The 27,798-nt window shown below is 46.8% G+C and overlaps 1 protein-coding gene across 1 annotated transcript; it reads right to left on the reverse strand.

Annotated features, from left to right (window-relative positions):
- Positions 1-27,786, reverse strand: LOC137562576 (transmembrane 4 L6 family member 5-like). Its single transcript, XM_068274062.1, has 5 exons — positions 27,402-27,786; positions 22,118-22,183; positions 12,536-12,708; positions 7,468-7,665; positions 1-338 (listed from the first exon to the last, which is right to left on the reverse strand). Exons 1-5 carry the CDS (start codon positions 27,783-27,785, stop codon positions 326-328), a joined length of 834 nt encoding a protein of 277 aa, XP_068130163.1. The 5' UTR covers position 27,786; the 3' UTR covers positions 1-325.
- Between the last annotated feature and the right edge of the window lie 12 nt (positions 27,787-27,798).

A 27,798-nucleotide genomic window follows, 5' to 3' on the forward strand; every position in this document is an offset into this window, starting at 1 on the left:
CAGTTGTAAATCGCTGTTTATTCCTAGGTTAGCATCCATACACGTTATAAATAGGAACAGAGAACCAATATACAAATGACTTTTCCCAGAATCCTCTCTGCTGGTCTGAGACAATCCAGGCTAGTTAAGATCCCTTCATTTTGTCTCTGGTGGTTTTGATTTCTTCTTTCATTCATTTTTAGGGCACACAGAGGGTCACCGGGCATCTGTGAAGCTGGAGATCACATCCAATGGGACCAAAGGAAGAAACCATTGTAGCGGGAGAAGGAGCAGAGGATCATGGGAGATGTATTGTTTAAACAGGACCGACTTCCCATGGCTCAGACTAACTCAACTGCCTGCAAAATAAACATACAAAAAGGAACTAATGCAGTGAATTGACACATAAACTGTGTGCAGAATCAGATGATCAATAATATTATTCCAAGGAAAAAAAAACATTAACCTGCCTGGTGTTCTGATTCCCACAGCCCTGCCGCCGCGGGAACGTTTTTTGCACATTTTTTTTTGTGTTATCATGTAGCTAGCCTAGCGCTAGCTACATGATTCCCCCCTCCCTGCGGCGTCCCTCCCTGCCCTCCGATCGCCGCCGGCGCAATCACCTGTCCGGAAATCCCATTCTGAACGGGATTTCCTTGAGGGCTTCCCCCGTCACCATGGCGACGAACGTCGTGACGTCACAGGTAGCGGCGGATCGGCGGCGACCGGCGGCGATCAGGTAGGACACGCAGCAAGCAACGTGCTTGCTGCGTTTTTTCAAAACAAAAAATTATTCAAATCGGCCCAGCGGGGCCTGAGCGGTGACCTCCGGCGTCCAGAACGCCAGGGAGGTTAAAGTTGCAACTGGACACCTGTCTCGTTCTAGAAGATGTTTTGTCACTCACACAATAACTTCTTCAGGTCAAATAAACAAAAGAGATTCCTAGATAATTTACAAGCACAGGTCCACTTGCTCCAACCTACAGTCTGGTTAAATGTCATTGTTATGCAGATGTTCAAGGACGCCCAAGGCAAAACTAAACGAATGAAATAAACGATTGTATCTATCTTCCTACTCCTAAAAATGACTTTTTAAGATATTCCACAGTTTTATTATATGTTTAAATCTACTTTTTAAAAAAACAATCTAAGTTTTTGTTTTTGCTCAATGACACATTGATTGAAGTATGCCAGAGCTAAAATCTATGAACTATTGAGCCTTTTTATTTCTTTCCAGCTCTCAGAAGCCATTTTCTGCTAGGAAAGTGTTTTATAGTTGGAATTTCTTATCAGTAAGGGTCACACTGTAGTCACTTCCTGTCTGAGTCAGGAATGAGTCAGCCACATCCATACCTGATATTTAACTATTTCGGGCAGAGAAAAAAAAAAAGGAACACAGCATAGTTATTTGTGTTATAGGCATTGTACATACCCATGTCTATCTCTTCAAGTAACCTCGGGTATCGTTTAACTACTAAACGACCGCGTCACGCTGATGGGCGTGAACACGGCGGCAGCCCCAGGACCGCCTAACGCCAATTGGCCTCAAGTCCTAGGGCGGGTTTTGCAGGAAATCACGCGTCGATGGACGCACATCTCCGCTCCGTCATTAGTCTCCCAGCGGCGATCGTCTATTTACACTGTACAGTGCTGCGATCTAAGGCAGTGCTGTACTGGGGACAGCTGTGTCACTAGGCTGTCTCCCTGGGAGACACAGGAAAGATCGGATCTCATAGGCTGGTGGTGGGAGAGAGGGAGGGTTAGAAAAGTAATCATAAAATAGGTTTATTTATTTAAAAAAATACAATAAATATTTACAAAAAAACAAACAAACATCCTGGGAGCGATTAGAGACCACCAACAGAAAGCTCTGTTGGTGGGCAGAAAGGGGGCTGGGGGGAATTGTGTGCTGAGTTGTACGGCCCTGCAGTAAGGCCTTAAAGCTGCAGTGGCTAAATTGCAAAAAATAGCCTGGTCACTAGGGGGTGTAAGATGGATGGTCCCGAAGTGGTTAAAGAGATCCTGAGTTGAACCTAAAGCGGACCTGAACTCAGAACTTCCTCTCTGCTCTAAAAGATAGGCAACAGCATAATAACCTTTACAGAAAAACATTTCTTTGTTACAGCTGATACAAATCCTGCATTCAATTTGCAGTGTGTCTACTTCCTGCTTTCATGGAAGCAGACATTGGCCTCAATTCACTAACCTCCTGTCTTTAATAACTCTTCTGAGCTGTTTTACAGTTATCGCCATGGTGATCTAATTGTGATAACTGTAAAACAGCTCAGAAGAGTTATTAAAGACAGGAGTTAAAGGGGCACTATTGCGAATTCCCTTGTTTTTAGTCCCTTTAACATAAATATGTGTAAGTGGAGCGATGTTATTGCCACTTATTGTGGCTGATCAAAAGCATTTTTTACATTGCCACTACCCATTCATAGCTAGTGAGTCACGTCGGAAGATTTACCTTTCTGACGCGACTTGGCATAATCCATTCTGCAGTAGGAGGCATCTGTATTTGTAGATACTGCAGCCGTTACATCCCCCCCCCCCCCCCCTCTGGTCAGCCCAGCTAAGTTTGTTCCAACTTGTAACTGCACTGTCGTGCAGTTACTGAGATCTGTGTGGGCTGCAGCCGCCGTACGGGTCTATAGTTACATGCTGCCCGCTGAGGACCCCTTATTTAAAGCTGGCACAGTGACGGACACCTATTGGTGTCCGTTGCTGTGGTAACCAGCAATCGGCTTTCTAATTGCGCAAGACAGCGGCGGCATCAGTGAGAAAAGACAAACACAAGCTGTGTTTGTGTCTGCTCACTGATGCCGCCGCTGTCTTGCGCAATTAGAAAGCCGATTGCTGGTTACCACAGCAACGGACACCAATAGGTGTCCGTCACTGTGCCAGCTTTAAATAAGGGGTCCTCAGCGGGCAGCATGTAACTATAGACCCGTAGGGGGGCTGCAGCCCACACAGATCTCAGTAACTGCTGCACGATAGTGCAGTTACAAGTTGGAACAAACTTGGCCACTAATGATCCAATCTTTTTCATCCAATCTTACCAGATATATGTAGTATAAGGGTAAATTTAGGCTGACCAGGCGTCCTCTTTTGCCCGGACAGGTCCACTTTTTCAGACCTGTCCGGGCCGTCCTGCCGGGATTTTGAATTGTCCGGTGAGAGAGCCGAACAGGAGCTGAACACCAGCGGCAGAAGAGCCGCTTGCAGAGAAAGAGAGCCGAACACGAGTCAGAAGAGCCGCTTGCAGAGACAGAGAGCCAAACACGAGTCAGAAGAGCCGCTTGCAGAGACACTGTCTCTGCAAGTGGCTCTTCTGACTCATGTTCGGCTCCCCAAACGGCTCTTTGGCAATCAATCCCTGCTGCACTGCTCTGCTCCGCCCAGGGGTGGACTGGAGAATTCACTGGCCCGGAGGAGGAGAAGGATGGAGGACAGAGGAGGTCGGGTCGGGGCCAGACACAGCCAGCTAGTGAGGAGATGCGGAGATAGCGTGGTGCACCTATCCTCATTTGAAATGGCAGAGACTGCCAAAAGATAGTGTTGTCCGGATCATGAACGATTCGGATCTTTGATCCGAATCTATTTTGTGAGTCGAATCATCCGAATCATCAAAATGAGTGATTCGGATCGCAAAAGGGGCGGGGCCAGGAGCGACACGCCCCCTCTCAGCGGGCAGCGGGGTCCTGGAAGCAGAGCAGAGATGGATCGCTCTGTTGGAGGGGACTCAGGGGAGCCAGCCTTGCAGGGAGACAGGTAGAGGGGACATGGGTGCCACTGCCACATATGTGTAGAGCACACATACTGGCTCAAATGTGCTGCTCATTACAGGCTGGCTGTTCCGTAGTGCTGCACAGTGAACACATTGGAAACTTTTGGCTCAGCACAGCTCAGTAACTTTGCAGGCACTGTGATTGCAGCGTAATATGATCCTCCTGCACTCGGCACAGCTGCACTTATCTTTGGGGAATGCTTTCTTTCACTGTGCGACGTTTCCATTCAAGGTATACAGATGAACATGTAGGTGAAATATATGTAAAGCATATGATTGCAGCATGTGGGTATTGTGTGCAAGCAAACATTTATGCTCTCTGCTTCCCTCCTCCCTTCTCTGTCCACTCCCTGCCCTCTGTCCATCTTCTCCCCTTCTCTGTGTGTCCACCGCCCTCTCCTTCTGCCCTGCTAGTCATTTCAACCCCCGAATGCTTCCCTTGTAAAATGATCCGAGATTCGGATCAAAGATCCGGATCTTTTCAATGATCCGATTCGAATCATCCGGATCATTGAAAAGATCCGAACTTCCCATCTCTACCAGAAGAGTCCAGTCCTGCCTCGTGTCTGCAGCGTGCTACTAGAGTGCCAAGTGTCCCCCTCAGCTCAGTCCCAGCATCCTGGCTCTTGAAGCTCCGATGGGACAGGGACACTGGCCATGCAGACACCACAGACACTCTAATTGGTAAGCGGACACCTCTTCTCTCCATTTGTCTTCTGTGCATTGAACAGGCAAGCAGGGCCCCCAACCGCCCCGTTTTCGGCGGGACGGTCCCGATTTTGGGGGGCCGTCCCGCTGTCCCGCGCTGCTTCCCCCCCCCTGGTCCCGGCCGCTGGGGAGTGAGGGGGAAAAAAATCGATCGAGGCACCAGCCCGCCCGGTATGCGGCATGGATGGCCGCCGCCATCATTATCCATCTCCCTCCTCCTAATATGTCCCCCAGTGTCCCCTTCCCCCCGCACAGTAATATGGGCAGCGGAGCGGGCAGTAAGTCTTATCACTGCCTCTCCGCTGCGTACCGGGATCTCCTCTGATCTTCCTGCTTCCTGTGACGTCACAGGAAGCAGGAAGATCAGAGGAGATCCCGGTACGCAGCGGAGAGGCAGTGATAAGACTTACTGCCCGCTCCGCTGCCCATATTACTGTGCGGGGGGAAGGGGACACTGGGGGACATATTAGGAGGAGGGAGAAGGATAATGATGGCGGCGGCGGCCATCCATGCCGCATACCGGGCAGGCTGGTGCCTCGATCGGCTTTTTTTCCCCCCTCTCTCTGCCTGGCCACCCCCCTCCTCCTTCTCCTCACCACCACCACCCCGGCACCCTCCCATTTGGGAGTAATTTAATAACAATTATTAAAAAAAACCTTTTTTTTTCCTGGGGTGGGCGTGACTAGGGGGTTGGGGGCGTGGCCAGGGGTGTGGCCTAATTGTCCCGTTTTGGGACATTGAAATGTTGGGAGGTATGGGCAAGCCCTGCTAGCACAGCCCACATCTGTCTCCTGTAACCCTTTCATTGCTGGTATTAGCTGAATGAATCAGCTTGTTGCAGCACTGGTACATTGCATTTAAAGGAAACATCAAGGCTTTTTATAAAAAACAAACAGATCTTATCTGGGGCTTCCTCCTGCCCCTTGCAGCCTATGTGTCCCTCTACTCCCAGACGTTATTCTGGGGTCCCCTCCGTAGCATTTGGCGACCTGGTGTGGCCGGGAGCATTATGCGCAGGCGGCATGGCTGTGTGCAGTTGCAGAACTGGCAACCTCACCAGGTCCCCGGCTGCTATGGAGGGGACCCCAGGATAACTCCTGGGAGCAGGGCTGAGGTGAGGGACACATAGGCTGCCAAGAGCAGAAAGAAACCCCAGATAAGATCTGTCACGCTGGTGCTGTGTGGCCTGTGGAAGCAATTCTCATTGCATTAGTGGGGAAATCTGCTGCCAATCTTATAGCATTTGTGGGGAAATCTGCCAATCTTATAGCATTAGTGGGGAAATCTGCTGCCAATCTTATAGCATTTGTGGGGAAATCTGCCAATCTTATAGCATTTGTGGGGAAATCTGCCAATCTTATAGCATTTGTAGAGAAATATGCTGCCAATCGGATTCCATTTGTGGGGAAATCTGTTGCCAATCTCATTGCATTTTGTGGAGAAATCTTCTGCGAATCTGATTGCATTTTGTGGTCGGCCGGCCCTCCACCACCATGTGGTCTGGAAAAAAAACTGCCCTCCATGCCCGCGAAGTTGGACAGCAAACTGCTAAGGTCTTGTATATTTGGCCCCACCCATGACCACGCCCACATGCTGTTGTGATCGTCCTCTTTTTTGGAAATCAAAATATGGTCACCCTAGGTAAATTGAGTGAATATATTGAATGGATACATTAGGCAGTCACCTTCTATTACATAGAAATGGTAAGATTGGATGAAAAAGATTGTACCATTAGTGGCCAGCTGGGCTGACCAGAGGGGGGGGGATGTAACGGCTGCAGTATCTACAAATACAGATGCCTCCTACTGCAGAATGGATTATGCCAAGTCGCGTCGGAAAGGTAAATCTTCCGACGTGACTCACTAGCTATGAATGGGTAGTGGCAATGTAAAAAATGCTTTTGATCAGCCACAATAAGTGGCAATAACATCGCTCCACTTACACATATTTATGTTAAAGGGACTAAAAACAAGGGAATTCGCAATAGTGCCCCTTTAAGGTTAGTGAATTGAGGCCATAGGTTCAAAGTGTTTCGGTGGTGTATCTTGCGCTCCCACAAGCTCGAGAGCCCCCAATCCTCTTATGTTAAACGCAGGTGCTGCTCTGGATTTTGGCACGGACATGTTGCTAACTAAGGCCTACCACCATTGTCATGATGCCCAAAGTCATGGTGCGGTGGCTGGAGCACTGCTGCAGCTGGTGAGTTGACGTGGTCAAGCGGCAGACAATCGGGAAGTGGATTTGTTTCAGCGGGGTGGGGGGTAGGGGTGCTATTTAGCACGTTTTGATTTTGTGTCTGACAATCCCTCTTTAACATACCTAGCAATTTTGGTGACGGTAGCATGTATGGGGAACTCTGCTATTAACCGGCGCTACAGTCGGCACAAAATTATGTGAAAATTATCCAAAAGTGCAGTTCCTGATTACGTTTACATACGAAATTAAGTTTTTTTTTTCTCAAAATTTCGCATTATGATATTGTAACGTAATTACAAATTACGATGTGAAATTATGATTATGCGAAATTCGTGCTCATCACGTCTGCGTTTCCCCCGAAAATAAGACAGAGTTTTGTATTAATTATTGCCCCAAATGTTGTGCTAGGGCCTATTTTCAGGGGATGTCTTATATTTCTATGGACACACAAGTTCCTGTGCTGTGTGTCCTCCTGCTTTCCCCACTGTGCCCCCTCTTCCTCTGCTGGATACACCTCTTGTGTGCCCCTGTGTCCCCCTTGTACCTTTTGTGTCCTCCTAGTGTCCCCCTCTATCCCTGTGTACTCCTCTGTCCCCTAAACTGTCCAATGTAACCCTATGTCCACCTGGTGTCCCCTGTGTCCTCCAGAGTTCCCCTGCATCCTCCTCTTACCCCTAGCTCGTTCCTCTGTCCCCTTAGTCCTACGATGTCCCCCTGGGCTCCAGCAGAAACACCATTTTGCCATACTTTTTCCCCTTACTGCCACTGTGTATGGATGCTGTATACAGTGTACTCACATTTTGTCTAATCTTTCTTCCCGGCAGGTTCCGCAGAGGCACCCGAACAGGCCGTTCAGCATCTGGATGGCGCAGAGGATCAGGGAGATGCCGGAGGAAGCCAACATGATAGAGAAGAGGATGATGTTAAACTCCACCACATTTACGGGGTACACACAGGTGTCCCACATATCTCTGTTGAATAAATAGCTATCTTCACTGCAGGAGGAGAAGAAAAGGAACATGTTATGTTTTTCAGATTGTTCTCATATTTTTATACATTTCTTCTACTACTGGTAATTTTGCATAGCAATATTTCACACTTCACATTTGCAACCAGCAGGTGGCGCCTCCACCATAAACGCTGAACTGATTGGCTTATGAACCTGTGATGGGGAATTCAACTTCAGGAATCGAATTTCAGCTGTTGTGAAACATTCCTTCTTTCACCCAAGGAAAATTGCAAAAATTAAAGTGAACCTCCGGACTACAAATCTACTCAGCAGAACTGAAAAGGCTTTGTGTTTCTTTAACAGTTTCACAGCATCAGAACTTTGTTTCTCTTATACAAGCCTCATTTTTAGCTGCACAGAAGAAAACTGCCCGGGCTTTTTTCCCCTGATGCTGTGCAAAGCATGATGGGATTTCTGATTTTGTTGTTCTCGTTGTGCTGTTTTGGTGCAATTTTTTTTTACATTTTGAATTTGAAATTTGAAGCCTAGTGTGTGCAGCTGGGAGGGGTTATCAGGACACAGGACAGTTGGAACTGTGTCTCCTGCTCCTTGTCACCTCCTTTCAACCAAAAAGATGGCTGCCCCCATGACAAAGATGGCAGCCCCCATGAATCACAAACATTTGCCTGTTCTTTTAAAACAGGGTGGGTAAGAGATTATATTACCTATCTATTCTAATTAACATAACTAATGTAACTTGATGACACTATGTTTCTTTAGGCTGAAGTTCCCCTTTAAACACCTCATTCATTCAGAGGATCTTCCAACCCTACTTATTTATTATTTATTTATTGTATTTATAAAGCGCCAATATATTACGTAGCGCATATTACCCTAGTTCACGCCTTCATCACATCACATCTGGACTATTGCACTGCCCTCTATGCAAGCCTTCCAAATAAAGACCTACACTGTCTGCAGCTAGCACAGAATTCTGCTAACAAGCCAACCACGCCATTGCCACATAACACTAATCCTTTGCTCACTCCACTGGCTACCCATAAAGTGGAGAATCCTCTTTAAAATTAGCATGCTAACATTCAAATCCCTACACAACCTAGGCCTTGGATACCTTGGCCACCCCCAGAGTCCAACTAAAAACCTTTGGAGCCAGAGCTTTCTGTCATGCTGCCCCTACTCTGTGGAATGCCTTACCAAACTTAATCAAGAGAGCTCCAACCCAGGACACGTTTGTAAGGCAAGCTTATGCGCTTTGGGTCCTATGGGAAAAAAAATGCTTTACAAATGTTTTGTTGCTGTCATTGTTGTGATATTGGACCGGCAAGCAATGCATATTATACAGTCAGGGGCGCAGCAATAGGGGGTGCAGAGGTTGCGACCGCATCTGGGCCATTGGGCCAGAGGGTCCCTGAAGGGCCCTCCCTCAACTACAACATTAGCTCTCTATTGGTCCTGTGCTCTTAATAATCACTTCTATAGATACTTTGAATAGTGGTAATCAGTAACAAGCTGTTCCCCATCAACTTCTTGCACCTCTGTCACTGTAGTTGCCATTGGCAGGTTTTGGTGCGCCGTATCAATTGTTATGTATAGAGTGCTTGGGGGGCCCCATGTAAAACTTGCACCGGGGCCCATATCTCCTTAGCTACGCCACAGTATACAGTTATCAAGTGATTCTCCTAAAGCTCTGTACAAACGTTCAACCGCCGACCGTGTAAAACGGGCGATTCCTGAAGGTTTGAGACAAATGAACATCGTCTGAGTATGTTTAAATTGAATGACAGCGCAGTAACGATCTACCGATCCGATTATTGGTGGACGTTCTATACTGAGGGGGGGAGGAAATGCATGACTAGACACTCGTGATATTTCTGAATGGATTAATCGTTTGCTATTATAAAATGACTTTCAAACGACTAACACCAATTATCAACTGAACAGATCCTCCTAGATGGCCCAGTCTACATAACATGGACAATAACCCTTGTGGTGTTTTACCATTGCTGGTTCCCTCCTTTTAAAGCGGATCTGAACTCAGAACTTCCTCTCAGGTCTAAAAGACAAGCAACAGCATAATAGCCTTTAAAGAAAAACATTTCTTTTGTTACAGCTGACACAGATCCTGCAATAAATCTGCAGTGTGTCTACTTCCTGGTTTCATGGAAGCAGACATAGGGTTAACATCCTGTGTTTACAAATTAGCTGCTCTGCTGAGGCAGCCAGCTGACATAGCTGAGAGATCAAATTACAGTGGTGATTAGTCACAGATGAGGGGGAATTAGACAGGTTAAACTCTCTCATTACATACAGGGTGCATTTCTTTATGTTTTCCTTCTGTCCTGTGCAAGAGCTCAGGTCCACTTTAAGGCCTCTTTCACACCAGGACGTTGCGTTAGAGGGGATGTTAAGGTCCACTTTAAGAACACTATTACCACTCAGGAAAGGGCATAACAATAGACCCTACAAGGGATGCAGCCGCAGGGGGGGGGGGGGGGGGCAGCCACTGATAAGATATCATACAAAGTTTTGCAGACAAATAGTTGTATTCAGTCCCTATTCAGTGTGCATCAGGCTCTTGTGTACAGTGCCCAGCCCCCAACCTCTCTACCTCTCCCCAAGTGCTGTGTACTGTAGTGATACTGGAGAAGTCTGCAGAGCCTGTTCTGCTCCATTAGAAGTGGACAGAGTAAGTGTAATAAGCTGAGGTTGGGAGCTCTGTCGGTTTTCTGTATGCGTTTTCTGCACACCATGTGTGTCTGTAGGTGTGAAAACATGCATGTTTTGTCACAGAAACTAATGTAATTGAGAAAATGCCTGCAGTGCTTCACTGCTTTCTGTTTTTATCTGTAAGGGGAAAACACATTCAAGTGTGCACTAGCCAATTGATTAACAATGGTTCTCAGCTTACCTGTGCAGAAAGCAAGGGGGGGGGGGGGGTTGTAGGGGGGCCCAGTGATTTCTAGTTACGCCCCTACACTCAGGTCAGGTGCTTTGAGCAGTGAGTGATAAAGATTTATGTGCTGTAAGGGAGCTCTCAGTCGATTCTATACATTTTCATGGACTTGCTGTGTGTGTGTGTGTCCTTCCCCTGCTCTGTAGGAGTCCCGCCTTCCAGGGTATCGGACCAAATCAGGAGAGAAGCAGGGCTGTGTGGCTTTCCCTATTGGCTTTCTGCTACATCTGTCAATATGTTATCGAAATTGAGAGTGAGAGTTACCACTTGTGAGAACTGGATGCCAATATTGAACACCTTTGCTTGATTTACCAAATGCTTTAATTTGTGTGAAATGCAATTTCTGGTGATTTTCTTGAGGTATTTCCCGCACAAGTCGGTCATTTACCTCCCGAGTTGGTAATTTTGCTTTTCAGGACAGTAATAGGTGGAGTGAATTGGCATTTACAAAGATGATCAGTAAAAATAGCTGTTTTCTGCAATACCGAATGCGATAATGCTTAGATCACGCCCCCACCACACCCACTAATGGTGGCCACTAACGGTCCAATTTCTAGTGAAAAAATTGTTTGAGCAATCAGAAATTCTGATCAGGTTGGTTGTAAATAATCTCCATTGATGGGCGCAATCGATTACTAACGATTATAAAAATAGTCATCCGACTGGATTTTCGTTGAACCAAAATTTGGATTTTGTTGTTGGTTGTGACAGATAGGAAGCAAAGATTGGTTCGGTGATGGTGTAGTGAACGATTCCTCTTCCGATCAGAATTATATGATTGCTCGAACGATTTTTCGCTAGAAATTGGATCGTTAGTGGACACCTTTAGTCACATATATCACGAAGGACTCAAAACTTGTTATATTAGAATTCAAACCACACTGGTCTTTTCTATTATCACTAGTTTTTCTTCATATTCACATTCGAAATTAAGAACTGCTGTATATACTCGAATACAAGTCGACCTCGTGTATAAGTCGACTCAAATATTCAACCCTCTTAAGCTGGAATTTTTTATTGACTCAAGTATAAGTCTACCCAGCAAAGTTAATGGCTGCACTTGGGGCTCAGGAGGGGTTAATGACTGCACTGCATACAGTATTGCAGCCATTCACCCCCTGTCCCTTAAAGGGAATCTAAACTGAGAGGGATATGGATGTTTCCTTTTAAACAATACCAGTTGTCTGGCAACCCTGCTGATCTCTTTGGCTGCAGCAGTGGCTGAATCACACACCTGAAACAAGCATGCAGCTACTCCAGTCTGACTTCAGTCAGAGCACCTGATCTGCATGCTTGTTGAGGGGCTGTGGCAAAAAGTATTAGAGACACAGGATCAGCAGGAGAGTCGGGCAACTGGCATTATTTTAAAAGGAAAAATCCATATCCTTCTCAGTTTAGGTTCTCTTTAAGTGCAGCCAATACCTCCTCCAGGCCCCCAAGTGCTGCAGTTATTCACTCCCTTTTATGCAGCCCAGTATTTCCCCCACTGCCCCTTTCCTTGGTAATTGTTGTGGCCAGGAATTTCACACCTGCGTTTTCTTGGCATATCCTTTCCTCAAAGTATCACTTAGCACTGGGTACATTGCTGCAAATGGGAATGTCACTATTAGTACACACATTACTCAGTGTGCTCAGTGTTGCCCGTGACTTGTGTATAAGTCGGCCCCTATACTTTTATGAAGTGTACAAGACCTACATTTCTAGACTTATACTCGAGTATATACAGTATATCAATTTAAAGGATGGAAATTAAGTTTAGATTGTTTTGAAGACATTTTTCAGTAGAAAAGTACATATATTTACACAGATCTGTCCATCACCATCATCCTCAGCCCTGAAAGAGGGAAAAATGAGGTAGAAAGAGGGACAGAGGGATTCGGTTCCCAAAGAGGGACTGTCCTTCCAAAATAGGGACAGTTGGAAGCTATGATTTTGTCCTTACCTGAACTGTTCCAGGTCGGCATCGAAGGGTCGCCCCCATACAGGCCCTCCGGTGACGTTCAGCAATTTCCAAAACCTGCACTGCGGCCCTATCACCATCCCCACAGTGGATACAACAAATCCGTACAGAGAGCCGGCCACTCCGATAGCAGCAAAAATGATTGACAGGAACATCTGCGGATGAGAGAAGTAATTAGGTGCATGTTTTGTCAGGGGCATAACTAGAACCCGGCAGGCCCACTGCAAAACTGAGCCGGCCGGACCCCCTGCAAAATCCTGGCCCCCCTTCCACGCACACTAGCATATAAACCATCCCCCCATAACTAGGGGATTGTGGCCAGGGCCGGCACTACCATAGAGGCAAAGGGGGTAATTGCCCCAGGGCCCCAGAGCTTGTAGGGGCCCCCAGTGGCTACAAGAGAAAAAAATGTTTTCAAAAAGACCTTATAGTTTTTGAGAAAATCGATTTTAAAGTTTCAAAGGAAAAAAAATACAGATTTAAAAACCCGCCGACTTTAACGGTTAATAGCAAATCCACCTTAAATGCTAGAAACCCTAAATTTGCAGAATATGTTAAGGAGATCATTGGGAATAAGAGGGAAAAACAATTTTTCAAAAGGCCTTATAGTTTTTGAGAAAATCGATTTTAAAGTTTCGAAGGAAAAAAGTATAGTTTTAAATGCGGTAAATGTCACTTTTAGTAGCAAGCCTAACGGTAGTGTAATTTTACATGTATCAAAAGAAAGAGCAATACATTTCCTGACTGGGTTTCCTGGGGGTGGAAACTCCTCCGCAGCCGCAGCGCTTGGCCAGGGATCGCTATACAGCCGCAATATGGCTGCATGAAGATCCCTGGCATTTTTTCCTATTTTCCCAATTTTTTTTTTATGTTTATAGTGTGGGATTTTTTTTTTAAATGATGTGGGGTCCCCCCTCCTGAAACTTTTTAACCCCTTGTCCCCCATGCAGGCTGGGGTAGCCAGAATGTGGAGCTCCGACCAATTGGGGCTTTAAAGGGGAACTGAAGAGAGAGGTACAGTATATGGAGGTTGCCATGTTTATTTCCTTTTAAGCAATACCAGTTGCCTGGCAGCCCTGCTGATCCTCTGCCTCTAATACTATTAGCCATAGCTCCTGAACAAGCATGCAGCAGATCAGGTGTTTCTGACATTAATGTCAGATCTGACAAGACTAGCTGCATGCTTGTTTCTGGTGTTATTCAGATACTACTGCAGAGAAATAGACCAGTAGGGCTGCCAGGCAACTGGTATTGATTAAAAGGAAATAAATATGGCAGCCTCCCTATACCTCTTACTTCAGTTCCCCTTTAAACCCTGACTATACCAGCTGCAAAAAAAGTTTTTGTTCTGGGGTATCTGTTGAATTTTTGTTTTGGGGTATCTGTTGGGGGGCCCCCTAGGTTTATTTTGCCCTGGGGCCCCATTGTTGCTTAAACCGGCCCTGATTGTGGCAGCATCAGCATACATCACTGTTATCAGCAGAGCTAGCGACAGGTCCTCTTCACTCGTCTCTTCAGCTGCATCATACAGTGTAACTCCTTGCATCTCCTGTCCCTGCATGTCACATGATCTGCATCAGGCACTGTACACTGTAACTCCTGGCATCTCCTGTCCCTGCATGTCACGTGACCTGCATCAAGCACTGTACGGTGTGGATGAGGAGAGGAGTGAAGAGGACATGTCACTGTCCTCGGCCAACTATCCACCTGGCAGAGAGCATTGTTCTTCCCACTCAACCCAGTCGCTGAATGACGTCGCTTCGTCGGCCCCCACATAGCAACAGAACATATTGCCAGCTTGCAGGCTAGCGACACATCTGTACAGCCTAAGCACTGCAATATCATCTACTAGCTGTACACGCAGATAGACACCCAGTATAACTTGTTAGAACTCTTTACTGAAGAAAAACATGCAGACATATATCATACACCACCATCAGGAAATGCAGCTTACATAGAACAGAGAGGAACACAGAGAGAATACAGGAAATAACAATGTCATAGAGATCATCACCACACTTTACACACAGTGACATCTTGTGGTTGTTTTACTATACTGCAGTTTAAGGTAATAATGTTTTTAAAGAGACTCTGAAGTGTTAAAAAAAATACCTGTTTTTATTTCAGAATCCTCTTCAGCAGTATGAGCTAAGATGATCGAGGTCTTTATCCCGCCCCAAATCCCAAGACAAAAATTCTACGACTTTCAAAGTCATAGATTTAGCTACCCGGGGAGGCAGAGCTTTGCACTGTAACTCTGCCTCCAGTCCAGTCAATCACCGCCTCCTCTCCCCGCTCAGTCTTCTTTCAAAGAGAGGGGCGGGGAGAGGCGACGGTCTGCAGTGATTGAATGTACTGGAGGCAGCGCTACAGCACTAAGCTCTGCCTCCCCCGGGCAGCAAAATCTATGACTTTGAAAGTCGTAGAATTTTGCGGATTTGGGGGGATAAAGACCTTGTACTGCCGCGGGGATGCGGCGAATCATCTATGCTGATACGGCTGAACAGGATTCTGAAATGAAAACTGTTTTTTGGGGGGGTTTTTTGACAATGTTTTTAGAATAACAATAAGAAAAAAAGAGAACATTTCAATGTGTCAAGCATACATATTAAAGATACTAGATCAGGGTGACTAGCCAGTGTCACCATATACCTATATATAGAACACAGCGAGAGTGAAATGAAATGGTCACAACAGGAATTATTGAGCTTGAATAGCAGTAAACATGAAAAAAGCAACAATGAACACATGTCTGCCGCCATGTGTATGGTCAAGGAATCCGGGAGAGTATTGCCATTTACTAACACTTCTGGTGTACCTGAGGCCCAGAGGGATCATACACTCAGGCAACACCTTTGATAGCTGAATTAGGGATTAGTTAGTCACCTGGATTAGGGATTCAAATAGATATATATTTCCCTGTTAGAACTAGTGGAGTGAGAGAGAGGAAAGGTGAAGAACATAACAAGGAGAAAAAAGGGTTTGAAGGAATAGGAGAGAGAAAGAAGATAGAGAAATGGCCGGTTCAAAGTGTACGAGGGACTATGGATGCACTCTAATGCTGGGGATACACGGTACGTTTCTGTACTGTGTATCGACCAGCTGATCCGGCCAGCTGATAATATTCAGCTGGCCCGATCATGCCGCTCGACCCGTGCCCGCTCGATTCCCGCCTGCGGACAATGGCAGGGAATCGAGCGCTGATAAGGAAGTGCCGGCGGTGGCGAGCGGTAATCGATCCGCGTGCACGTGCGGACGAGCGGACACGCGACGGGGACGCGGCTGGGGTCGATCCGGCGGCTAATCGAGCCGCCGATCGACCCGTGTATCCCCAGCATTAGAGTCTAAAGTCTCAGAGTCCTCTGTTAGGGTTCGGAAAAGACAAGGACGACGCCTAAACAACGTCAGGGAGTAGGAGATTACATTTTGTTAGTTCCCTAAAATATGTTTGTATTTATCTGATTTGGTGAATTCAAACCATGGCCTCCATGTGCGAAGATACTGCTCATTTCTCAAAGGAATAGATTGTGCTAAATCTTCCATTTGTTCAATGGATTTAATCTCAAGCAGCCAATCCACTATCGAGGGGGCCCGAGATGACTTCCATTGTCGTGCTATAATGATACATCCTGCATTAATCAAATGTTTAGAGAGCAAATTGTGTAGTAAGTAATAAGCAGGATCCTCAAAGGCCTCAACTCCCATCACCTGTGCGATGATGGCCTTTACAGAATCCCAGAAGGGGCCAATGGCCGGACAGCTCCAGAATACTCGAAAACGGCGCATGCGTCAAAAGACTGTGAAGACCACGTGATCGGAACACTCTGCATCACGTGGTCCCGCCAGCCAATAAGCGGCCGCTCCAGGAAGTAAACACTGCAGTGCAGTGGATATTAATTAGCCATGTGGCTATGCACAATAGCGGACTCTCCCCTCCTCCTCTCCTGCACTCAAAAAACCAACATTACTGAGCATGTGCAAACAGTCTAACGCGGCTAAAACCAACTATATCGCACAGCATGCTGCACTTGCATAGAACGTGATACGTTACACTGTAACGCAATGTGGGCACTGTGGACAGCTCATTGATTTTTCATTACTGTGAGTTGGGCTGCGTTACAGGCTGCTCTAACGTGCGCCTTTAACGTCCCACTGTGAAAGCAGCCTTAGGGCCAGCTTTTGCTAAAAGTAATCTAAAACCATACACTATACAATTTTGCTTTTTATGATCGACATTATAATTGACCAACCAAAAACAACGTTGCAGTTCAGTGTTTTGATTGTAATATCGATCATAATTACGATCATAAATACTTAAATCTATTTTATTTATTTATTTTACAATCAATAAGACTTTTTGTCTGATTGAATGAATAATTGGGTAAGAAAATTGTACAGTTTAGCTATGTGGAATTCTTCTCCCAGAGCATTCTGGGAAGCCAGGAATGTTGTTCTACTGGTTTCGGTTAACTAGTATACAAATATTCCGTAGAGAACACCTGACAGGACTTACAGGAAACGTCCAAGCTAATTCAACAATAAAAATCCACTTACCTGGGGCTTCCCCCAGCCCCTGGCAGCCTCCTGTGCCCTCACCGCAGCTTCGGTGACTCCCGGTAAACACTGGCAATTCAGCGCAGGAGATTTGGGCGCAGCCAGCACCACCATAGACCGTAATAGGAATTACGGCTATAGCGGCGCACAGTGAGTAACTTTGGCGCGCCAGAAGACGGAGCTGGAGTTACTTTTAAAGCACTGTAATTCGGCCGCCAGCAATAGCTGGAAGCCGAATTACATCATTCCCCCACTATCCACATGGACCTGGAGGAATAGTAATTAACGCCACCGGGACTTGTGCAGCAGCAGGATAAGCCTTATACCGGCTGTATCCTGCTCCCAAGTCTCCCAGCGGCAAATCCTCTCATACGCATCTCCCAGTCTCTTCCGCTGCAGATGCCGACCTCGCCAGGTCGTCGTCCGGGTTAGTGTCTTCTGCGCTCCACCGTGCGGCTGACGTGGTCGCGCTGACGTCATCGGGACTGTACTGCACAGGCACAGTAGTTCTGTAGTTCGAGGGCACAGGACAGCTGCTGGGGCTGGAGGTAGCCCCAGGTAAGTGGATTTTAATTTTTTAATTAGCCTGGACATACAGGATCTTCTCAAAAAATTAGCATATTGTGATAAAGTTCATTATTTTCTGTAATGTACTGATAAACATTAGACTTTCATATATTTTAGATTCATTACACACAACTGAAGTAGTTCAAGCCTTTTATTGTTTTAATATTGATGATTTTGGCATACAGCTCATGAAAACCCAAATTTGCTATCTCAAAAAATTAGCATATTTCATCCGATTACTAAAAGAAAAGTCAACCTTCAAATAATTATGTTCAGTTATGCACTCAATACTTGGTCGGGAATCCTTTTGCAGAAATGACTGCTTCAATGCGGCGTGGCATGGAGGCAATCAGCCTGTGGCACTGCTCAGGTGTTATGGAGGCCCAGGATGCTTCGATAGCGGCCTTAAGCTCATCCAGAGTGTTGGGTCTTGCATCTCTCAACTTTCTCTTCACAATATCCCACAGATTCTCTATGGGGTTCAGGTCAGGAGAGTTGGCAGGCCAATTGAGCACAGTAATACCATGGTCAGTAAACCATTTACCCGTGGGTTTTGACACTGTGAGCAGGTGCCAGGTCGTGCTGAAAAATGAAATTTTCTTCTCCATAAAGCTTTTCAGCAGATGGAAGCATGAACCCACTTTTGAACCAGAAACAGCGGCAGAAGCGCCTGACCTGGGCTACAGAGAAGCAGCACTGGACTGTTGGGCCTGGTGCACACCAAAAACCGCTAGCAGATCCGCAAAATGCTAGCAGATTTTGAAACGCTTTTTCTTCTTTTTCTGTAGCGTTTCAGCTAGAATTTTGCGGTTTTGTGAAGCGTTTTTGGCAGTGGCGTAGCTAAAGAGCTGTGGGCCCCGGTGCAAGTTTTACATGGGGCCCCCCCAAGCACTCTATACATAACAATTGATACGGCGCACCAAAACCTGCCAAGGACAACCCCAGTGTCAGAGGTGCAAGAAGGGGTTGGGGAACAGTTTGTTAATGATTATCACTATTCAAAGTATCTGTAGAAGTAATTATTATGAGCACAGGACCAATAGAGAGCTAATACTGTGATAGAGGGTGGACCCTTTGGGGCCCCTTTGGCCCAAGGGCCCCGATGCGGTCGCTACCTCTGCACCCCCTATTGCTACGCCCCCTGGTTTTTGGTGTAGTAGATTTCATGTATTGTTACAGTAAAGCTGTTACTGAACAGCTACTGTAACAAAAAACGCCTGCAAAACCGCTCTGAACTGCCGTTTTTCAGAGCGGTTTGCGTTTTTCCTATACTTTACATTAAGGCAGAAACGCATCCGCAATCCAAAATCTGCAGCAGCCCGGGAGTATGCGTTTCTGCAAAACGCCTCCCGCTCTGGTGTGCACCAGCCCATTGAAATACATTGACCAAGCGGATCCGCACCCGCAAGCAGATCGCAAACCGCAGCAGAACCGCTCTGGTGTGCCCTGGGCCTACCTCAGTGGTCCAAAGTACTTTTTTCGGATGAAAACAACTTTTGCATGTCATTCAGAAATCAAGGTGCCAGAGTCTGGAGGAAGACTGAAGAGAGGGAAATGCCAAAATGCCTGAAGTCCAGTGTCAAGTACACACAGTCAGTGATGGTCTGGGGTGCAATGTTAGCTGCTGGTGTTGGTCCACTGTGTTTTATCAAGGGCAGGGTCAATGCAGCTAGCTATCAGGAGATTTTGGAGCACTTCATGCTTCCATCTGCTGAAAAACTTTATGGAGATGAAGATTTCATTTTTCAGCACGACCTGGCACCTGCTCACAGTACCAAAACCATTGGTAAATGGTTTACTGACCATGGTATTACTGTGCTTGATTGGCCTGCCAACTCTCCTGTCCTGACCTAAACCCCATAGAGAATCTGTGGGATATTGTGAAGAGAAAGTTGAGACACAAGACCCAACACTCTGGATGAGCTTAAGGCCGCTATCGAAGCATCCTGGGCCTCCATAACACCTGAGCAGTGCCACAGGCTGATTGCCTCCATGCCACGCCGCATTGAAGCAGTCATTTCTGCAAAAGGATTCCCGACCATGTATTGAGTGCATAACTGAACATAATTATTTGAAGGTTGACTTTTTTTGTTTTAAAAACACTTTTCTTTTTTTGGTCGGATGAAATATGCTAATTTTTTGAGATAGGAATTTTGGGTTTTCATGAGCTGTATGCCAAAATCATCAATATTAAAACAATAAAAGGCTTGAACTACTTCAGTTGTGTGTATTTGAATCTAAAATATACGAAAGTCTAATGTTTATCAGTACATTACAGAAAATAATGAACTTTATCACAATATGCTAATTTTTTGAGAAGATCCTGTATCCTTTAAATTGTCACCACTATTGATAAATTTCAGAATGTCAATCGAGGTGAGGAAAGAGGTGGCAAACACTGACAAAATAATTTATAAAGTGATATTGTAAAAAAAAAATAGCAAGTTCCTCTTTAAGGGTCATCACTGAACCATCCCCCCTATTCCTACTGACTTATGAAATTAGCCACTGCAACCTGGCTGTCTTACTAGCTGCACCCCTCTTGTTCTACCAGCAGGGGGCGGGCAGTTGGATTGAGCCTTCTCATCACCCACGCAGTCAGGTGGCACAGCCTGCTATCCACATTATGGCTTGTCAGATAAGATAAACTTTACATGGCAGATGGTCAAGTGACTTTTTATGTCAGTGTAAACAAGAAAAGTACTGGCAATATTCCATCCGCTATCACATGGAACCAGAGTCAATCGTTTCTTGTTTTTTTCTCTTATAGCTAGCAAAGGTTATTCCCATACACCTAGTGATGGCAATGGCAAGCACTGTTTTACTAGGGAGGGCCAACTCCTGCAAACTCAGGGAAGCCAAGGCTTATGTAGGGCCCCAAATGACTCCTCCCCAGATACAGGGGTCCCACCTCCAGATCAGGTGTTGCTGTAGCTACACTTGTATGGATGAGGGGGATCCTAATAATGGCCCCAACTCAGTGGCGTAACTACAATTCATGGATACCCCCAGTGAAACTTTGATGGGGCCCCCAATGTTCATACCCCTTCCCTAACTGCCCTTCACAGCCTTGGGGTAGTTGCCCCCCCCCCCCCCCCAAAAAAAAAGCTCTGGGCCCCCCTGTGATCACAAGGGCTACTCCCTTCTAGTTACGCCTAATTGTTATATGAACCCCTAACTGCCAGGCTGTGAGGGTCAAGAGTGAATGGTGTGTTGGGGGGAGGATCAATGTTTTGCTGGGGGCCCAGGATTTTTAATTATGTCTCTGATAACAGGGTTGCGTTTTCAAGGAAATTAGCAGTGTGTGTGCAAGGGATGGTAACCAATAGCAACTTGATGTTTCCATCCACATGTTGCAATTCAGCATGGGATCGCATGTGCAACGCAGTGCGACTACATTCATTAAATTGGAATGACAACAGCATCACGGACAGTCGCTTAGCAACGCAAGTGTCAAAGTTATGAGGGCTAAGGCGTCCATTTCCCAGCAAACAGGTGATTTATATTCCCGTTCATTATGAATCTAGATTAGAGTACTTTATGGGAAGATTACTGGCTCTTATTTGTATATTATTTACACTGGAGGTCTTTAACAGTCCCAACTCAATGCAACTCACCCCGACCAAAAGAAAAAAACTTCCCCCTCTATGCCCCATCCAACCTGCCTCTAATGTAACTCACCCTAAATGATTCCCAGTTAAGTGTAAAAACGATGTCCCCACAGTGCTAGCAATCCCCCTCAGACAAATCCCCACATTGGGAATGCTGCATGTTGAGTCCATCATAGCAGGGGCATAACTACAATTCATGGGGGCCCCAGCAACATTTGATTGGGCCCCTCAATGCTCACTCCCCTTCCCTTGCCTCCCTTTCGGCCTTTCATAGCTTTGGGGCTCATCTCAAAAGGGTCATAAAACAAGTGTGACCATCATGGTCTTCACACCCATAACAAGTGTAACCACAAAACCTCTGTATCAGAGGTTAGTAGTTGGGGACCCCCCACAGCTCTGGGCCCCCTGTGATCACAGTTGCTGCTTTCCTGTTATGTCCCTGCATCACAGTGTAAGACTAGTCTTAAGGCCAGTACCCACTACGCAAGTTCTACAATGATTTACGGCTGACAATTTTTCAGCGACAAGCGGTTGTTTCAGTGATCTTGTGACGTGGGTACAGGTGCGCAATTACACAAACAACTTTTGGTGACATGCGGCGATAACGACCATATCTTCAAGATCCCTGACCACTCAGCGATCGCTTGACTTCCTGTTTGTGCCTGTCGCGGGTAGGGAGTTAGATCGGGGAACCTCGTTCGTCGGGGGACGTCGCTGGGATTCAATTTCCTGTGTCGTCAGGTGAGCATTCAGCTTTAGACCATTTCTGGGTGCCTGTCAGGAAACAAAGAACACATTTACAACAATATGCAGGTGAAGCAGTCACACCTACCCCACAGCGGTTGTTACAGCATCCTTCTCGCCCCGTGGCCTGGATGTGACTGGCTGGAATCAGTATCTATGGACAGTAAGTATTGCAACACTGTCAGGTTACCTTTCATTAATGAATACATGCATTTACCTACTTACCAACGCTTGAGTTACAGACGTCTCTTACATACATACGGAGTTGTCTGTAAGTACAAAAATATACTGTACTGTTTTGGTTCTTACATATTTCTGTTATTACAAGTTACAGTATTGTATAATTAATTTTAAAGGATACCCAAGTTGAAAATAAAGAGTGTTCTCTTACTTACCGGGGTCTTTTTCCAACCCCCATAGCCCCATTGGTCCTTTGCTGTCCTCCCGTTTATCGTCCTTGATCTGCTGTAAAGCCCAGTAAAGTGCGCACCTTAGCTAAGTCGTACACTACTACGCATGCGCTGCCCTGGTAGCGCACCTCCTTGGTCGCGCTCCTGTAACCGGGAGTATTTTGCGCATGCGCAGCACATTAAGACGCATAACCGTGCATGAATCCCGTTCATGGTAGCGCAGTCAAGGAAGTGCACTGTTGCAGTAGTGTGCGTTGTTGCTAACTCATGTACTATACCAGCCGACACAGCAGATCAAGGAAGAGGACCAGGAGGATAGTGAGGAACTTACAAGGCTACGGGGGATGGAGGAAGCCCCATGTAAGTAAGGAATAAATTTTATTTTAAACTTGGGTATCCTTCCGGACCTTGATGATTGAAATCTACGCCCTGTTGCGATCCTGTTATACCTGCCAGGGCGTAGATTTCAATCATCCCACCGCACGCTCGAGCCATTACCGCTGATTGCGTCGCTCTTTTCCCGCCGCAGATCACCCGCCCTGCTGTCGGTATGACAGCAGAGCTGTGTGAGCCGATAAGGAGCTGATTTCACTGTCTCCTAACCGTATGACCACTGTGAGCCAATCCCATTGGCTTACATTGATGGACAGAGTCAAGAGCCAATAAAAGTGGCTCCTGACCTGCTCACAGCTCTGCCGTCATAGCGACGGCAAAGAGAGGTGCCTGCGGGGATAGAGGAGCGGCAAGACCAGCGGGTATGTGCGGCAAGTGGGAGGCGCCGTTCTTTGGTACCAGCAGTCCCTGGTCCTTAAGGGGGCAGAGACTGCTGGTACGGAAGTGGTTAAAGCACATTGAAAACAAACAGCCCCTCCCCCCAAAAAAACACATTGTTTATACTGAATGTCAAAATCTAGTGTTGCCTAAGGTTCATTTTATACTTTAAGTTTGCGATGTGCCACAACACACAAGACCATATGCCATATGACCCTGCAGCAGAGTGCACCAACAGCCAACAGGGTCATATGCATAGCTCCGCCCCAGAAAAACCGTCACTGGGATTCCTGGGTTTCCCCGTCGTATTCCCGTAGTTCCGCACATGCGCATGACACTGCCAACATTTTTAAAATGTATGTATCCCCTATTGACTTACATTACTCCCTCCACTGCTGCGTCGCCGTGGAAGTCATGACCAGTGTTACCAACCTCGGAAATACATTTTTACTGACAAAGCACAAAAAATGTACTGACAGAACACCTTTTTTACTGACATTTATTGAAATTAAATGAAAGAGATCACACATGCGCCCTACGTGCAATACACCGGCAACCACGTTGAGCACGAATGAGGAAGAAGAGTGCCATGGCGGACACCGGACAGGTGAAGTATTAATGCACGACATCGGGGGGGGGGGGGGGAGAAAAGGGGGAGCGGTGGACCTTGATACATTTACATTTGGGGGATTTGGCCGGGGGTTTCCGTCACATTTGTTCTCGATTATCGCAGCCCTTACCGCTGCACACCTTATCGAGCATGCCAACCTGAGATTTTCCAGCATGTCCCATTGATACATGCTATCGATACATGCAACCAATTTCGGCCCGAAATTGGTTTGATTGTCAACCAGGCATGCTCTTGGTGGCACCGATTTTTAGAATATCAATAATAATTGTTTTATATGGGGGTTGATCGGACAAGTCTACAGATGTATGGCCACCTTTAGCTAGAGCAGTGTACATTCCAGAGTGATACGTGAACTGATAAGCAGTAAGTGCTGTGATCTTCTAAGAAAAAGAGAGGGTTTTTTACTGACACCACAAATTTTTTCATGGACTTTACTGACAGCCCAGATTTGTTGACTTTTTTACTGACTGTCAGTAAATTTACTAACGGTTGGCAACACTGGTCATGACTCGCCCAATAAACAAACTCAATCAGCAGCATGTCAGCCATTTCCCCTAATACCTGAAATATTTAGAGCCAAACGAAACGCATTGGCCCTTATTCAATTGACTTTTTCTCCTACATTTCTCCCAGGTGATATTTTCTCTCCTTATCAATAAAATTCCTATTAAGCCACCAGAAAGCAAAAACATACTCAGAATAAGTTTAACAATACTTTTTCACCTACTTTAAAGGAAACATCCAAGCTGTAAAAAACAAACTCCACTTACCTGGGGCTTCCTCCAGCCCCTGGCAGTCGTTCTGTGCCCCAGAACTACTGCACCTGCGCAGTAGAGACCCGATGACGTCGCATACACCACGTGACCCGCGCCGTGGAGCGCATATGAAGCCGACCCGGACGCCGACCTGGTGAGGTCGGCTTCTTCAGCGCAGGACACCGGGAGTGAGAGGGCACAGATCAACTGGCAGGGGCTGGAGGAAGCCCCAGGTAAGTGGAGTTTGTTTTCTTTACAGCTTGGACCTTCCCTTTAAGGCCTTGTTCACATTATAAATTGCCAGCGCTATTGCAAGCGCTTAGCGATTTATTGAGTGTTTTTAAAGGACCTCCGAGCACCTGGTGATGAGGCATGTCGTATTCAGGAAATATTTTACCTCAGGCAAACCGAAAGTTAACTCTTTTGTCTTTAAGTTAACTCTTCAATCCTTAACCTCTTGAGGACTGCAGGGCTAAACCCCCCTAGTGACCAGGCAATTTTTAGTTTAAAAGGCCACTGCAGCTTTAAGGCCAAGCTGCAGGGCCGCACAACATAGCACACGAGTGATTCCCCCCCCCCTTTTCTCCCCACCAACAGAGCTCTCTGTTGGTGGGGTCTGATCGCTCCCCCCATGTTTATTTTTGTTTAAATAAATATTTGTGTTGCCTTTTTTTTTTAAAAAAAACCCTCTTCCTTTAAACCCCTTCCCTCCCTCGCTCCCTCCCTCCCCACAGCCGGCCAATTACGGCGATCGGCTGTCATAGGCTTCTGCCTATGAGAGCCGATCGCTCTCTTGTCCTCCAGGGGGACAGCCGTGTCACACGGCTGTCCCCAGTGCAGCGCTGCTGCTGATCGCAGCGCTGCACAAAGTAAATAGACGGCGATCACGCCGTCTACCGGTCTCCCGAGCGGCAATAGCCGCTCGGAGACTGAAGGCGGGGCGGAGCTCCGCCCCCCAAGCAGGAGATGCGCGCGCAGCCTGCGCGCGATCTCCTGCAAAACAGAGCCCCAGGACTTTACGCCAATTGGCGTTAGGCGGTCCTGGGGCTGCCGCCGCGGCCACGCCTACTGGCGTGACGCGGTCGGGAAGAAGTTAAAATAACTCCAGAATTCTAAAACAGGCTGTTAATTAGCTCCGTGTGAAAATAACTACAGAGGAGGTAACTTAACTACAGAGGAGGTAACTTAACTACAGAGGAGGTAACTTAACTACAGAGGAGGTAACTTAACTACAGAGGAGGTAACTTAAAGGGAACCAGAGAGGAAGGAAAATAAAAAATAGGAAAAGATTTTATACATACCTGGGGCTTCCTCCAGCCCCATAAGCCTGGATCGCTCCCACGCCGCCATCCTCCGCTTCCTCTATCGCCGGTACCGGGTCCCGTCACTTCCGGCGGACGCGACCAATTTTCCGCATCACAGGGGCTTCCTCCATATCCTTACGCATGCGCCTGCGTAAGGATATGAAGGGAGCCCCTGTGATGCGGAAAATTGGCTGCTTGCTTACGTCGACTGGCCCGACTGGCCGAAATGACGGGACCCGGTACCGGCAGATAGAGGCAGCGGAGGACGGCGGCGTGGGAGCGATCCAGGCTTATGGGGCTGGAGGAAGCCCCAGATATGTATAAAATCTTTACCCCCAACATCTCTGGTTCTCTTTAAGGAATGAAGAGATAAGATAACTCTCTCACTGTGCAGTGACAAGTTTTCTCTTGCCTTATTATCTCCAGCATGATCTTAGTGAATTGAGGCCAATGTATTTATTCATAAAATCGCTCGGGAAATTGCCATTCAAAGCGCTTTTTCAAGCGCTTTGCGATTTCCCTATACTTTGTATTGAAGAGCAAACGCTCAGAAAATGGTACAGGTAGCGCGTTTGCGCTCGGAAAGAAAGCTTATCGCTCATGTGAGAACACTCAAATAGAGCAACATTGCACTAGCGCTTAAAAAAAGTCGAAAACGCTCATAGTGTGAACAAGCCCTAAAGGAACACTTCAGCGAAAAAAAGTAAGCAGCTAAAATCTGGTAGAACCGTCAGGTTTCGGACTAGTCCATCTCCTGATGAGCGACTCTCAAGAATTTCTTTGTTTTCAAAAGCATTTTACGGCAGTTCCTATATCTAACTGACAAAATAGTGTGCAAACATGGAGGGAGGCTGGCTGGTATCTTACCATTTCCTGACATTCAGAAATGTATTTTGGAAACAAAGAAAACCCTGAGAATCCTAGATGAGGAGATGGACTGGTTGAAAACTTGTCAGTTCTGTCAGAATTTAAGCTTACTTTTTTTTTTTGCTGGGGTGGTCCTTTAAAGGGATACTGTACTGGGGGGTCAGGGGAAAATGAGTTGAACTTACCCGGGGCTTCTAACGGTCCCCCGCAGACATCCTGTGTTGGCGCAGCAACTCACCGATGCTCCGGCCCCACCTCCGGTTCACTTCTGGAATTTCAGACTTTAAAGTCTGAAAACCACTGCGCCTGCGTTGCCGTGTCCTCGATCCCGCTGATGTCATCAAGAGCGCACAGCGCAGGCCCAGTATGGTCTGTGTCTGTGCAGTACACTCCTGGTGACATCAGCGGGAGCGAGGACACGGGCGTGCAGGCGCAGTGGTTTTCAGACTTTAAAGTCAGAAATTCCAGAAGTGAACTGGAGGCACGGCCGGAGCATCAGTGAGTGGCTGCGCGGGCACAGGATGTCTGCGGGGGACCATTAGAAGCCCCGGGTAAGTTCAGCTCATTTCCCCCCGACCCCCTACAGTATCCCTTTAAGTGTTATGCTGCAGTATATTGTAATAAAGCCATTTACCAGTATCCCGCTGCCGAGGATTCCGCCCAGATACAGGACCTCCGGGGTTATCTGCTCCTTTGGGTTTCGGATGGGGTCGGTCTGCCATGACGGGAAGAACAGGATGACATTGCTGACGATGGAGATGACAGCCAGGGGGTAGAGGGTGATCCCGATGAAGCGGGAGCACTTTCCTGTACACATGGTGAGCGATGTGGCACCTGGATGGAGAGGTGGCAGCAGGAGCCGGAGGAGGGCATTGGGCGAGCTGGAGACAGATCTGGGTCTATTATATCGCCACAACAGAGCCAGCCCTCTGGAGTTTGTACTGCAGCTGGCACACAGAGGGATAGATAGAGAGATGGAGGCCAGCACCCAGCCTTCCCTAGCACAGAATGATATCATTAGGACAGCCTTA

This window comes from Hyperolius riggenbachi, chromosome 3, assembly GCF_040937935.1.
Source record: "Hyperolius riggenbachi isolate aHypRig1 chromosome 3, aHypRig1.pri, whole genome shotgun sequence".
In the NCBI taxonomy this organism is placed as follows: Eukaryota; Metazoa; Chordata; class Amphibia; order Anura; family Hyperoliidae; genus Hyperolius; species Hyperolius riggenbachi.